The 15188-nt window shown below is 41.9% G+C and overlaps 2 protein-coding genes across 7 annotated transcripts in view; one reads left to right on the top strand and one right to left on the bottom strand.

Annotated features, from left to right (window-relative positions):
• Positions 1-250: 250 nt before the first annotated feature.
• abhd5a (abhydrolase domain containing 5, lysophosphatidic acid acyltransferase a) lies at positions 251-10479 on the bottom strand. The gene is made up of 8 exons (XM_031868691.1): positions 10418-10479; positions 9946-10026; positions 8137-8222; positions 6706-7081; positions 4096-4250; positions 3516-3627; positions 3202-3388; positions 251-1209 (listed from the first exon to the last, which is right to left on the bottom strand). Exons 1-8 carry the CDS (start codon positions 10450-10452, stop codon positions 1120-1122), a joined length of 1122 nt encoding a protein of 373 aa, XP_031724551.1. The 5' UTR covers positions 10453-10479; the 3' UTR covers positions 251-1119.
• Positions 10480-12280: 1801 nt separating this feature from the next.
• ano10a (anoctamin 10a) overlaps positions 12281-15188 on the top strand; it is a 54174-nt gene continuing 51266 nt past the window's right edge. Inside the window, exons 1-2 of one of the 6 annotated variants that reach the window (XM_031868647.1) lie at positions 12281-13603; positions 13748-13915. In XM_031868647.1, coding sequence (XP_031724507.1) covers positions 13780-13915 — 136 coding nt within the window. In that variant the 5' untranslated portion in view covers positions 12281-13603; positions 13748-13779. The remainder of the gene's footprint in view (positions 13604-13747; positions 13916-15188) is intronic. The other 5 variants (XM_031868646.1, XM_031868644.1, XM_031868643.1 and 2 more) reach the window with 5 other exon arrangements.

The raw sequence follows: 15188 nt of genomic DNA, 5'->3' as shown, positions 1-15188 counted from the left end.
CAATGTTTGTCCAGACTTCAGAAAGTTGCTCTACAGCAACAGAGGACATCTCAAACATTTAGGTTTATTATTATGACTAATATCCAACTTTTAAGTATTTGTGGATATATATATATATATGTTATTAGACACAGATGTCTATTTGACTCTAAATGGAGCATAATCTACTAAATGAACATCATGCTGTACTGAAGAAGACTTGAAACTAGAGATTGAGACCATAAACTCATGTTTACAATGTTTACTGAGGTAATAAATCAAGAGAGAAGTAGAGTCATTTTCTCATAGACTTCTATACGATAACACTGCCAGAGGAGTCGCCCCGTGCTGGACAGTAGAGAAAATGCAGTTTAAGGCTGCAGTGTAGGTAGATATTAGGCATTGAGGCATCATATATATAAGGCTCCAGTTGAGTTTAGCATTAAGAAGCAACTTTAACTGGCATTTCTCTAAAATTCATCAAATGATTATTTCCAGGCTTAATCTGTACATCGCATATTAAGATCATGTGTTCAAAATGTTTTTTGTAGACAGCAGTAGAGTGTAAAACAGTCTCGTAGGTTTAAAAACAACCATCCAGGTTCACATTCATAACTAATGCAATCAAAATTACATTTTGTAGTGGAATAAAAAAAAGCCAAAAATCAAGCACAGAGGACATCCGCTATAAAAGAGAATATTGTTTGCTGCAGATAAATCTATAGCTGCTTCATGGTGCTGATGCAGTCATGTACTGAAGGGGGCTCTTCCTGTCTGCGTCAGACTCGTATGGAGAGACCACAAGCCGCAGGTTGAGCTCTATACAGGAAACACCTAACACCCGACACTGTAACTGAGCTTTTTTGAATGACATTGATTCGGTTTCAGTTCGATATCATTTAAGATGTGACTAAATATAATATCATTATATCATATTAGAAAGGCTTGTCCTAAAATATTGAGTCTCATTGTGTTTTCTCACAAAAACATGCAGAACAAACGGTGTCTATTCACACTTGTTTTCACATGATGTAAAAATATTCGTGCTTTAAGGAAGTGGAATCCTGCGTGTCCTGCTTCCTGCTGAAGTTAAGTCTGTTATTGGTCTCCAGAGTTCAGTGTCCAAGGCTCGTCTCCGCTTCAGTCCACTTCGTCACACGCTTCCAAGACTCTGTGGTTGAAGTCCTCCGGCTGGTCGGCGTACACGTAGTGTCCGGCTCCACGGATCGTCTGATTCGAGACAGGAGGAAACATACAAAGAGAGGGGGTTTTAACCGCTATTACAAAAAAGAAGATGGAGAGACATTTAGAGACATTTGGAGAGACAAGTGAATAGTGTAAGTCGCTTTGCGTCTGCTAAATGACTGTAATGTAATGTAAAATGTAATGTAATTTAAAAACATTTCCAGTAAAAGCTATCATGAACATCCAGAACAGGACGTCAATAATAGAGGTAAAAAGCTAACGTTAGTCTATAAACCACCTACACCCGGTCACATTTAGTGAGCACGTTTAATCGTCTCATTTAGACAACCATCTTTTTTAAGCCATATTTGGAGCCCGAAGTGTGATAATTCCGACTCATTTCTGGGTTTTAGGACTGCAGCACGCTACAGTCAGCTTTATAAGCCTATATGATCACCATTAACACTGCCTGGGGGCAGTACGGAGATTTATTATGCAGTAGTAGGAATCACAAGAGATTGGAAAATTGGAAAATATAAGGAATTGGGATTATTATTGATTTTTTTATTTTAAATACATTATTTTGTACATCTTAGCAATGCCCCTTATTCCTTTTCAACATTTGTTACTGTGAGCTTAGAGGTTCCTTTTGTATCTGGGTAATGGTCGTGTGGTGACATAATCTAAACTCAAGGTTTCCTCTGTAGGAATGACATTTTATACATGAATGCTTCTGAAGCCCTTGGATGCTGTTTATCGCTGTGCGTTCAGGTTTATTACTGGTGATAATTAGAATCCTCATCATTAAGAGCGGTGTGCTATGGTTGGGCGTCTCTCTATTATTTATTCATAAGGCCCTTACTGTTTCACCCTCTTATATTACTTCCTTGCTCGTCTTAAATTCCTCTTTAAATGACTGTTGTTAGCCAGTGGTTATTAAATGGGAACATATGACTATCTCAATAGTGCTGAGTCAGTGGGTTCAGTAAGGACTGCATGCAGCCATTTTAGAGTGTTATTTCTAGGATTTAAAGGGGAACACCACCTAAATTAAACCTAATTTCCCTCTTACCTGTCGTGCTATTTAACAATCTACATTGTGATTTGCCTAGTTTTGCAAATTTCGGCCATAGAGATGTCTGCCTTCTCCCCAATATATTGGGACTAGATGGCACTCGGCTTGTGGTGCTCGAGGCGCCAAAAAACCTCAACAGTGGTTTCTCTCTCCAGAAATCATGACCCGGTTACCCAGGATAAGACAGACCTTGTTGTGAGCACTTTCATGTAGAAACTATTTCACTGTAGTTGCAGGTAAGACCAAAAATATGTCTTTTTAAGAATTCCAATATTTGAAGTCAAAGGACAAGGAAACTTCAATCGACATGTGTGAACACGAGCTACTCTCTGTCATCAAGTATAAAGTATGGAGCTGTTCCATAGACAATAAATGGGAGATTGATTTTAACATCTTTCCCAATTGATTGTCTATGGAGCAGTACTAATTAGAATTTTAGCCCCAGTTTGGTTTGATTTGGCAGAGTTGGTTACGTGAAGTATTTTTTTTAACTGTCTTAGACCATAGGTATAACACAGATGAATACAAATAAAAAAAATTTAATAAAATGGGCCTAGTTCCCCTTAAACTTCCATGAAGATGACTTGAAAGTAACAGCCTGTACGTACAAAGCTGAAAGCGGAAAAGATAGTGATTTACAGTCTGACAGCAGTACAGTAGATGTGCGGCAGCTACGCGGGAGATTGAGTGAGGTTTTCTGAAGGAGTCTTTGTTCCAGCACATATGATATACTTAGGATCAAACACTCAGGCACAGGTATTTCCCCCAGGAAACGTTCTGGTTTCCCTGGAAACACTGGGAAACTCATTTACCTTCTATGAAGTCTGATACATTCCAGTCGCTTCCGCCTCAATAATAACCTTGCAGATAAAGTCCATCAATAGAGTACAAATAAATACGCTGAATTTAAAAAAAATAGGTAAAAGCGCATAAATTCCCTCCCCCCCTCTCTCTGAACTTACTGTGTTCTCCACACGAGAGTGTGGCCTCATGTCTTTGATGGTTCTTCCCGAGTTGCTGTCTATGCTGGATCGGGATCCGTAGATGATGGTGATGGGGATCTTGGGCTGAAGCTGGTCCATCCGTTGCAGCATCGGCCTCACAGCCCAGCCGTAGTTTACGGTCATATTCTTAAAGGCTGTTTCCCCACTGTAACGACGAAGAAGAAGAAGAAGAAGAAGAAGAGACATGACGTTAACGGATGACTGCAACGAGGGTAAAGAACAAATTGCTTTCATCGCGGTTATCAAGAAGAGCGGCCGTGGCGACGACTGACCTGGGGGTTTGCACGTTCAGGTGGTAGATGTACTCTGCCACCGTGTTGTCAGCAAACATGGAGGAGAACTTCCTCTTGAAGTCGGGCCTCAGAGTCTGGACCAGAGAGGGCCCTGCAGGGGCCACAGAGGGCCCGCCCAAGTGTTAAAACCAAGCATGTAGCCATTAAGAAAGTAGGGCTGCTTCATTACATCGGACATTAGGAGGATCAGAGGGCACAAACGGAACAACGCTTTCACTTGACAAAGACATCATGTGCTCATCATGTGACTAGTTTTTAATTAGTAGTTGAACTAGTTTTCTTTACATTAAGAAAAAAAAAGTATAAGGAATACTCAAAGATGCTCACAGCTATAATAACATTAGCAAACCGTATTAACAATGCCCTCTTTTCTCTTTACAGAGCCTCGATTCAACCCTATAATCACATTATTATTCATTCATTTAATGCATTCGTACTGCATACATTTTCATATTTCCTCTCTGTATGCTATAGATGCTCTGTTACTCTTTAATTAACCCTGCATTCATATTCTCCTTATTTTCATCATTAAGGGTTCCATCTGATCTCATTGATTTACCGAGTGGTCCAACCAGTCTCAGGCCAGCCAGTGGGTTGAAGGGACTGAACATGGCTCCGAGGGCTTTGATCCACACCGGGATGGGACGGTCTGCCTCCACTGTGTCCGGGGTCTCAGGGAAACCCCAGGGCTCCACCAGCACGATGTGCTTTACTCTGTAGGCCGGAGACAAAGACGGTAAACACACCTTCACCTGTTAGTGGGTCTATTTCATGTTTGGTTTTTACAGACCCTCATATACATCTTAACATGACTGACTGCCATAACATTACACTTTAATATTCATTTAATATTAATCAGTCCTGATCATGACTACCAAATATTCATTAATTTGCAGAATGTTAACCCTTAAAATGTAGTTTGTTTACATAATGCCCCTGTTGTTATAAACAACAACAAAACATTATTATTATTTTCTTTATACTTTTGAATACTTACTTTTTACATTTTGGGATACGTCAATGATTAGCAACAACATTGATTTTAATGCCCTTTTTTGTTATTTTTTCCCTCCACAGTGTTTAATTTTTCTTTTCACCAACATCAGTCATTCATTCATTCTCTGAATTGTAAAGCTTTAAAATGAGCACTATAGGAATTCAGAGTACATATATGATTGAGGGATATCCTCCACACCGTTCTCAACATGGCGACGGCTCAGCCGGCGGCTAGCAGCTAGCAGCTAACAGCTAACAGCATGAACATTGCAAACAACAGCAACAGAGCAGACAGAAGTAAAAAGTGTTTAGCAAAGCAGGTAAAGAGCAAAGTCCTTCTATCTTGACCCATACATCCACCCTATGAGGACTTCCTCGCTCTATAGACTATGTCACCTGACCTCCTTTACCCCCGCCATGTCGAGCGTCATAGGTTTAAGTGGGCCATTAACCAAGCTGACGAATTTGACAAGCTGGGGGTGTGAACAGGCCGCTTTTCTCATGTTGTCTTCGAGACACTTTCTATCCCTATTTGCAGTTTTACTTCCAGGTAAAGTGGTTTGGATCATTCGGCTACACTCATGGTTCGTTCACAGACAGGTGGTCTCACCAGCAGACTTCTGTTTCTCGCCCTGTCTGACTTTGCCGTAGCGATGTCGCCATGCTCTTAAATCTAAGCAATTACTTTGGTGAATACAATGCTATCAAAACCAACAGCTATGAAGATAAGTTGGCATAAACCAGAAACACTGTATATTTTAAGACTGAACGGCGGTGTTTTGTCTTAGAACTTAAAACCCTTTCACAGTGTGTTTTCAGTTAATAAAAGTTAATCGTAAACATTTTCGGTCGCCTAAAAATGTATTTTTCAGCGTTGTACTTAGCGCCACCATTTCGTGTCACTTCTGGTTGCAAAAAAACAAGATGGCGACGGCCAAAATGACGAACTTGAGGCTTCAAAACCCCAAAGCGATGGGTGACGTCACATTGACTACGTCCACTTCTTATACACAGGCTATGGGACACACTGCCCATTCATCAGAAACAATCCAAAATCCATGGCAACTGCATCACATGGTCTAACAATACACACAGTACAAATGATCTCTGGGCCCTCAATTTGTAAGCTATCATGTTGTCCTTTAAGTAAACAGCCATAGCATGAACAATGAGCACAGTTCAGCCTTAATAGGGACACACAGTATGTCCCCAGTTGAACGTAAAGGCTATTTGGAACACTGAGATAACAGAAAGGGGACAGGAAGAGGGATTTTCTTTTCTGAAGCATTACTGATGAAGGAGGGCGATAAGAGATTGAGGACATTTTATCAGTCGTCCCTAGAGGAGAGCCAGGGCGCCTGCTGGAAGCTTAGAGCTGGAGAAGCGACGAGGCGAGATGATTCGGGGGAGATACAGTCTAGTGGCAGGAGAGAGGCTCGGAGGACACTGCTGCTATTGCAGGCACACCGCTACAGCTATATCCTAATCACATGCTGGCTATACGGCTATGTTAAGAGTCGCGTTTCTCCATCTGCCTCTTTGTTCTTCAAGTCATGATTAAAGGATAATCCTGCTGTATTACGACTTTGGTCTTTGGTCAAAACAATGTCCACTCAAGGTCCACTTACTCACTTATTGTGTTTCACTCGGCCTTCTTTAGCCGATTAAACCTGCGTTAACTTTGGGCCGGACGGATAAACAATGAGCCGAAGCCGAGCAGAGCTGGAGGGGAAAATTCTCTGTAGCTTCTTCGCTATTAGCAACACCTTTTATTTTGTCATGTGCATGTTCATAATTTCCGTTATAATAATTTTGCCTCCATCACCCACCCGTGCATCTAACAATTAATTTAAGGAGCAACAGTTCCAATGGTCCTATACATTGTCCATCATACTCTCACCTGTAAGATGAATCTAATATAACAGCCTAGCTCAAGTTCCTGTCGAGATTCTGATCATAACTTGAAATATTACAAAAACCTGCCGTCCTTCACCACTCAGTGTCGCTCATAAATGTTTCACATTGAACTACAGCGTTGCTTTGCCCACGGTGGAACTCTTATCACACCAAATGCGCCTCATATCAACAAGATCAGCACCGAAGGATAAAAGATCCTTTTCAATGAAAAGCAAGCAAACGTTACGATGAGAGGAGTCCCATAATCTGAACCCACCTGCCAGGGTATTTGATAGAGTACGACACAGCCAGGAATCCTCCCAGGTTGTGTCCCAGCAGTATCATGGACTCAAGACCCACTTTGGCCCTCCATTGCTCTATAGACTCCACAAACTGGTCCTCTGCCTCGTGGGCGTCCACAGAGAACAGGGGCCTGCTGCTCTGTCCGAAGCCCAGCAGGTCCACGGCGAAGACGGGCCGACGCTGGGAGAGCGCGTCCAGGTTCTGAGCCCAAAGGCCCACGCCACCTCCGAACCCATGGAGCAGTACCATGGGGGTTTTGTCTTTGACGCGTTCGTCGCTGATGGTCAGGGTCCACAGCAGGCTGCCATTGGAGACGGGGACGTGCTGTTTGGAGAAAGGGCTTTCTACACCTGAAGAGAAAGCAAACAGCAGGGAAGGAGAGGGATGTAGAGCTGAAACAGAACGGCAAAAGAATGGTGGCAATTCTTCTTTTAACTGAAAGGGAAGAAATGAAATAGGTCAAAGATACAGTTTCACTGCCTCACTCTTATGTCATTTGTGTTTATTCCTACTAGTTGGTCAATTTGACCATCTTGTGGTCAAAATGGCATCTTGTTTGAGTATGATGGTTACGCCCAGGATGCGTACCAGACCACAGTGCATTGGTGTACTTTTAAACCCATGAGAGAAAAATGGGTTCCGAAGGGCTGACGTCCTGCTTCATCCAAAGAACCCTTTTTGGAAGAAAGACTCCTTTAAGGATTGTTTAAAACATGGATGTTAATAGATCCTCCAGACCCAAACACTCCCAGAAACTGTGATTGTGAACCATGAATGTTGGAGGTTCGCACTGCACCACATCAGCCCCACCCCTTTAGGAGCCAAATGAGGAACCCTAGGTGGGTTCTTGAGGGGAAACCCTTGGCCTATATACAGTAAGAGTTGGGTTCTCGGAAGAACCCGCTGTGAACCTTTACAAGAGGTTCTTCTAAGAACCAAAAAGGGCTCACCTATGGGGACAAGCCGAAGAACTTGGTTCTAGTAAGGCCCTTTGCATGACGGTAGGACTGGGCAATATGGCTAAAAGAGCGCTGTTTAGATTTTTAAGCCAATTTAACATAAACCATTTTAATCACTATTTGTTTGTATGTTGAAAATGGCTGAAGAAAGGGATTTTTGTTATCCAAGCAAAAATAAATAAAAGAATAATTTACACCAGGTGATTATAACAAACATTTCATTCACGCAGTATTTTATGGTGGAAAATGTATATTTTGTCTTACACAACAAACTGCTATGCGTGACACGCTCTCATCTCTGCTGAAATTATGTCCAGTATGTACAAAAAAGGTTAACGGTAAAAATGAAGCTTGTACCACGCAATCATTACTCTTTCAATGAATAAAGCGCCCACGTTTTTGACGGACACACGTGGGAACTAAAAGCCAGAGAAGCTGATCCTTACATCGCAGCATCATGTCCTCTGCAGTCTGCAGCTGGATCTGAGAGGTGGGACACCATGACGGCAGCCAGCTGGGGATCCAGCACCACCTTCACGGACAGAAAAAAACAACTCAACTTCAAATAATCATAGTGACTACGCTTAAAGGATTCAGACCGAAGCCGAGATATATAACATCATAAGGCAATAAGTTTATTAAAAAGAGCATCCATGAGGACTGAATGTGAGCATTTTTGTGTTTAGGAGCGATCTGCTCTGGTCAGCTGTGTTGGATCATCTCTGCATCAGCTGCTCGGTGAGTAAAGAGGAAGGTACTTCCCTAAATTCATAGGCGGGCTCTGCTGACGCAGTGTGGTTTAGGGGACAGGACATTAAAGAGAGCAAGGCTGTGACAAAAACACTGATTATTATCTAGTTCATGAAGTAGTTATTTTTATGTGTTAGGTCATCTAGCTACAGAGTTTGGTAACCCCTGTGTGACAATGTGTGGAGATGCCAAAATAAAGTTTCTGCAGAGGAAACGAACGAAGAAAATAGCAGAAGTTCAACCAGATCCAGACACTCCTCATACGTGACTCCATTGTCTCCAGTCAGTCCAGCTGACTTATTTGAGGAGTTGGGAGTGAGAACAGGCTGGTTTTCTCATGTTGTTTTTGAGAGATTTTGCATCCCGATTTTCTATTTTACCTCCAGGTTAAGTGGTCCACACTCCACGTACATTATTTCTTTGTGTATGGCCTTGTTTGACGTTGCAAGATAATTGTTCTTTATGTGCAGAATTGTGTCGTAACACAACGACCAGTACAGTTGTTAGTTGAGAGGCTTCTTTTGTCTACCTTCATAAATACTGGGATGGCCAAAATATTAGAAAACACCTGTCAGTGTAATGCAATAGAATTTGGCAGCACCACACACACACCAGCCTCCAAAGGGAGCAGTTTCAACCAGAAATCTCCCCTCTTGTTTATTAATCTGCGGATGCACCGGTTAAAAATGAAACCAAACTGTTCGATGAATGTCACTTTTTGAACCACGACAATAATGTGGCCCTTCGATAGACTAAAGTAAGGCTTGTTCTTAGCCTAGCCCATCGCTGGAAATGCCTTTTGCCACTGAAGCAGTTGCCGATCACTTGCTGCGCCTACCGGCCGGTTAAGAGGGGCACGGACTCTGCATTCAATGACAGTTAAAACAGTCAATTGATTGTGAATTACCGCAACTACGAGAAATCCTTGAGCATACGGTGATAAATGAGCACAGTAAAGATGAGGCTGATAGCGGGGGACAGCGGTATGTAAGATAAGCCGTGGACAGACAGACAGATACGCACGAGAGCGAACGCATGATCTCCCTACCGCCTTTCACTCTGGCAGAGAAAATAAAAAAACTGCATTATTTATAACCGTTATGAAACTAGGATTTAATTCAGGGATGTTGTATTAAACTGATCTAATTTGAGCTATTACATTGTATTTAATTATAATGTTTGCCAACTGCTGGAAAGTGCATCATGCGAGTGCTCCAGTAAGACTAAAAGCAACTAGTTAATTAAAACAACATTACAGGAGCGAGTGATAGACACTGTAAGTGTGGGAACACACCCCATACAGACATGATTTCAGAAATGTAAGAATGTTTACATGGAATAATAATTTGTGTCTGATATTTAACAACAACAAGAAAAACACATCTCTAAGCAGAAACAATGTTGCATCTTAAACAGTCTTGTGATGATTTAAGAGGGCCACACCACATGCCTGCTTCGTTATGTGGATGGGTGGGTAAAAACAACAACAACAAAAACAGACTTACTTTATTGTGGTGTCCACGTAGCCCCACACGCTGCTGACCAGACTGTGGGCACCAACAACAGACATCATTCTCTGGAGAACCCTGAAGCCAGAACGAAATGAAACAAAAAGTGATTGTTGCCCGATGAGATAGTGGTCACGGTACAGCTGATGATGGCTGTCAGTAGGGTGGCGCGCGTAACGCTATTCAATGCGCTGTAGGGACGACATTCAAACCGTGCCATCTTTTCTAAACCATCAGTGGTGACGTTACTCTGGTAACTTTGAGGTCTGTTCCACAAAGTACTACCAACAGCATGGATACACCTCGGGGCACCATGTTTTGTTTGTTTACCTGAACTTCAGCCTGACTTTTCACAACGTATTGAACTTTGACGGTGTATGACAACAACATGCTGGTAACGGGTTAAATATGAATCGTTCAATATATTTTACAAACATTGACGCGAGTTGGGTCGGAGGAAAACACTCACCCGCTGTTCGCTCCTGTCACCGCTTGCTCGGCCATACTGTAACTCTCGTGGCGCGAGCGACTCTGACGTAGCCTCGATATGATCTAATACGTTTGCTTCGTTGGTCGAGATAACTCCGCCGAGCGGTGCCTTCCGCGGCTCAATTCCGCGACGCCCGTGCGTCACGCTTCTGCCCCCGCTCATCGCGCGCTTCTTTTCTCACACTGTAACGCAAAACGAGCGCACCCGTCTTCAGAGCGTGAGACACTCCGGAACTGGCTTTTCTAAACATTCCCTAAACACTGCTGCTGCTCGTTTGGTGGGAAGTGAATGGGGGGCAGATAGAATTGCTTTGAAAGCCATATACAGTGGATTAATTAGATCTATATTAGATTATGGGTGTGTGGTGTATGGATCAGCAGCAAGCACATCTCTTAAAAAACTGGATATTATTCAATATCAGGCATTAAGAATATGCACCGGTGCCTTTAAAACAACCCCAACGGCTGCATTACAGGGTGAAATGGGTGAAATGCCGCTAGAACTACGAAGAACACAGTTAGCATTGAGTTATTGGGCAAATCTACAGGGAAAACAGTGAAGAACATCCAACACAGGAAACGTTGAAACCTTGCTGGGAAAAGGAGAAACAAAAGACAAGAAGCTTTGGCTGGACAGTAGCACAGAAAGAAACAGAACTTGGCATAGCTAAATTAAACATCAGTCCAACAGTCCCATTACCAACAATAGCACCGTGGATACTTCCTGATGCAACAGTGGACTTTACATTATTAAAAAAGAAGAACAAGGCTAGAGCAGATCATTTCAATTGGCATACAATACAGGCACATATCGACAGTTACCACAGTTATATCCAGGCTTTTACAGATGCATCAAAGAATTTAGGAAACAAGGTAGGAGTGGCATTTATTGTCCCAGAATTTAATATTAAAATAGGGAAAATGATCACTGAGGGAGTATCAGTGTACACAGGGGAAATGCTGGCAATAATGTCAGCACTACAGTGAATAGAGGACACAAGACCATTGAGGGCAATCATTTGTTCAGATTCAAGTTCGTCATTAGCCAGCTTACAGAACAGCCTTTCAGACAGTAGACCAGACATCCTTATAGAAATACAACAAACATTATACAGAATTCAAATGATGGGTCTGACAGTCATATTCCTATGGGTACCAGCACATGTTGGGGTCATAGGAAATGAGATGGCAGATAAAGCTGCAAAAGAGGCCACAAAAAATAGTTGTATTAATGTTGCAGTCAGCTTCAGTAAATCAGAAACAAAAAGTACCATTAAACAGAGGTTGAAGGAAAGGTGGCAGAAGCAATGGGAAGAAGACAGGAAAGGACGATGGTTTTACCGAGTTCAGAGGAAAGTGGGAGAAATGAGATGTGCAGGAAAGAACAGGAGAGAGGAAACTGTAATATCAAGGCTTAGATTTGGTCATACAGGCCTAAATGGTATGCTTAAAAAAATAGGTAAACAGGAAAATGTGACTATTGTGAGCAAGAGGAAACAATAGAGCATGTAATTGTACAATGTCAGAAATATGAGCAGGAAAGAGGGCAGCTGATTGGAGATCTCGGCAAGATGAAGGTACGGTTTGATATAGTGGATATTCTGCAAAATAACTCAAAAAGTGAGTGTTATCAAGTATTATTTCAATAATTTAGATTAATTAATATTATTACGAAAATATAAGCTCGTTGTTTTGTTTTGTTTCTTTTTTCTTTTCCTTTTGAATTTCATTTTGTATGCAAGTAGCCTATTAGACATCCTGATCCACACTCCATACCAGTTGGTGGCGGTAATGCACTAATTCATTGTTTGCCAACCGCCAACAAACCTCAAACAAGAAGAAGAAGACTGCTGCTGCTGCTCAGCAGTGGAGAGGACCTGGTAAGTTGCGAGATAAATGCAAAAAAAAATGTCTTCAACGTAACATAGATTATTTAGTACGATCTGACAGCTTTTGGTTCACTAACATGTTATGTGTGAAACCGTTACCGTACGTATGTCTTCTTCAATTAAGTACTAGGCTAGCGTTTCAAAGTCATTGATAGCTTTACGAACACAAATAACTTCACTCCCGTTTTTAATATGTTCTAATGTACCATAAAAAGATAGAAGTATTGACAGTCTAGCGAGAAACGCAGGCTTTGTATTTATTTCATTATAAACCATATAAGCTACAGTGGGATTCAAGGGGCTTCTAATATAATTAGCATATGTGAACATAAATATCGCACTTTGCAAATGATTAGCATGAAAAAGCACAGGTGTAATTGATTAAGTTCCATAAATGACCCATGGCTCCATTACATATACAGTATAGTTGTCCATCTCACTGAAGAGTGCATGGCACAATGGATGTGATTATTACTCCCAAAAAATCTTCTTTACAACCACACTTAAACAATTGCTCCTCTTTGGTTTGGTAGTTCCAGTTGTAGCCTGTGGGATCATGGGAAAGCTAAATATGTATATCTCTTCTCTGTAAAATCAGTTTGTAAAGTCTTAAATGTGAGCGCGCGTCGTGATTGATTTCGACATCACGTCCACATCGATACCAGAGCTGCTGTCACGTCGGTGGGCGCGACCGAGCCTGCTGCGCCGCTTGTGACGTGGAACTTCTTAACTTACTCCAGTCCACCGGGCGCAGCAGCCTCCAGACTCTCAAAAACGAACTACGCACAGTCGTATGTTGTTTCTAAATCTAATCTGACTGTTCCCGAGGCTGGAACAGAGCCCATTTCCTTCGCAGACACACAGATCCGAGTGAGTACCGGGATGTTTTAGCTCTGGAGCAGTCTGTGTCACGAACGCAGACTTGTACTGGAGCAGTCTGCGCTTTCCAACGCTGCTTTTCCACACTAACGTCACCAGCCTCCTCCCTTTTTCTGCCTCAGCTGTTTCTGTCAGTGAGCTGCAGGCTCTCTGTCTTCCGTTCTCCCTTCACTGTGTGTGGGTGTGGAATAGATCCAGTCACCCCGTGCAGTAGATCATAGTAGTCACACCTTGTGTAAACTATAGGTGACAATATTTACTTTGACTTTGCTCTGTTCTGTTCTTTTTTTCTTTTTTCTCTTCTCTGTGGGCTATTAACATGAGGGAATAGCAACAACAGCGCCCCCTTGTTTCAAAGCTGGAACTGAGGGAGGACATTTGGTGATCTAGTTTATCAGGTTTTTATTGATCTTAAGCAACAATTTCAACTTCTAGAATTTAGCTTGTGTAATGTTTTATTTTATATTATAAGTTTAATTAAGATAATGAGTCATACATTTTTTTACTTGAATAAATATAAATGATGTATAAAACCCTCTCAGCTTGCGTATCAGGTGACCTGGGAGAAGGGAAGATGCTGCGGGGGCTGTCAGCAGACGGCGGGGGCTCCAGGTTCAATCCTCTGGTGGTGGTGGAGCTCGCCTCGAACACCAAGGAGGAGGCCATCGCGTGGTTGCTGAGCCGGATAAGGGACACACAGCAGAATGGAGGTAGGCCTGTCGCAATATATGTGTATATATATATATATATTAGTGCTGGGAAATGATAAAAAAAAATTATCGCGATTAATCGCATGTATTTTTTGCGATTAATCGCATTGTTATGGCAAAGTTCAATAATGAATTCAAAAGTAGTGTATTGTGCACTTTTATTTTAAAAGTACTGCTATATGAACAAAAGGGCAATGACATTTGGTTTGCAAACGCTTTAAACACATAAGGTGCTTTTTAACAGCAGTATTCCCTTTACACAGTAGCAGTTCTATCTCTTCACTATCTGTGCTCAGTGTGCTGACTTTATGTGAAACGTTCCACTGCTGTGCAAGATGAATAACATGTTTCAGCACATTTCATCTAAATGTGTCTTGTGTCGTCATGACAGTCAGAGCATGTGAATGCAGCTCTACTGTTCATCAATATAATGCTGTAACTCTGAGGTAATGATGGTGACCCAGCGATCAAAGAATATAGACACTTTACGCACAGTTTAGGTGTATTTTCCCTTTAACTCATGAGATGCAGGTAGCATGTTTTATACTTAATGTGAATATACTTTGTTCGCATCTTATTCTGAAAACCGGATGTTCGTCTGAAGAAACCAGATGTTGTCTCACGTTAATCTTTCTGCTAACAAAGTCCTTCGCTCGGTCCCGATCTGTGCCGTTTGAATGCGTTTACCATGAATTTCAGCATATAGGTACACTAAAGTGTAAGTGTCTGCTGAGTTGACCACAGAGATCTGAGTGTCTGCTGACTTTACCCCAGCGATGTCCAGTAGTCTCCATTCCTCCACCGCTGCCAGTGAACAACGGACTTTCAAAAAAATGCGTTAACGCACAATATCAATAATTAACTATATATATATATATATATATATATATGTTTTTTTTTTTATTATTAAGCGACATTTTTAACACAAGAACCAGGCAGTGAACAGCTGTGTTCGTGTGGCGTCACTTCCTTCTTCCCCCCCACCTGGGTCCAGAACCCCTCCTACACTCCGTCACCGTCCTTCACTCTTGTCTCACAAACACACACACACGCGAGCGCGATCGTCTCGTTACAGATCAAACGGAATACTTTACTGTCTGAACTGCAGTATTACAGTGTTACAGTGAACAGAACACGCTCTTGCACCGACATGTGGTTTTCTACGTATCAACATTGTTGGCGTCAAGAACACGTACCATTCTACTTCCTGTCTCTTCAAAGTAAAAGCACTTCCGTTTTCATGCTCTTCACAATAAAAGTAAATCATGCAATC

Source organism: Anarrhichthys ocellatus, unplaced genomic scaffold (genome assembly GCF_004355925.1).
Source record: "Anarrhichthys ocellatus isolate YVR2014 unplaced genomic scaffold, GSC_Weel_1.0 scaffold43, whole genome shotgun sequence".
Classification (NCBI taxonomy): Eukaryota; Metazoa; Chordata; class Actinopteri; order Perciformes; family Anarhichadidae; genus Anarrhichthys; species Anarrhichthys ocellatus.
This window is presented reverse-complemented; position numbering and strand designations above follow the sequence as displayed.

Bases quoted from the DNA above. Each gene is read 5' to 3' on its own strand.
- abhd5a (XM_031868691.1), bottom strand. From the start codon at position 10,452: ATGGCCGAGCAAGCGGTGACAGGAGCGAACAGCGG. The intron at 4,251-6,705 runs GTGGGTTCAGAT...TCCGGCCTACAG, and splicing joins TCTATCAAATACCCTGGCAG to AGTAAAGCACATCGTGCTGG. The intron at 1,210-3,201 runs GTAAGTTCAGAG...GTCTCGAATCAG, and splicing joins ACTCTCGTGTGGAGAACACA to ACGATCCGTGGAGCCGGACA.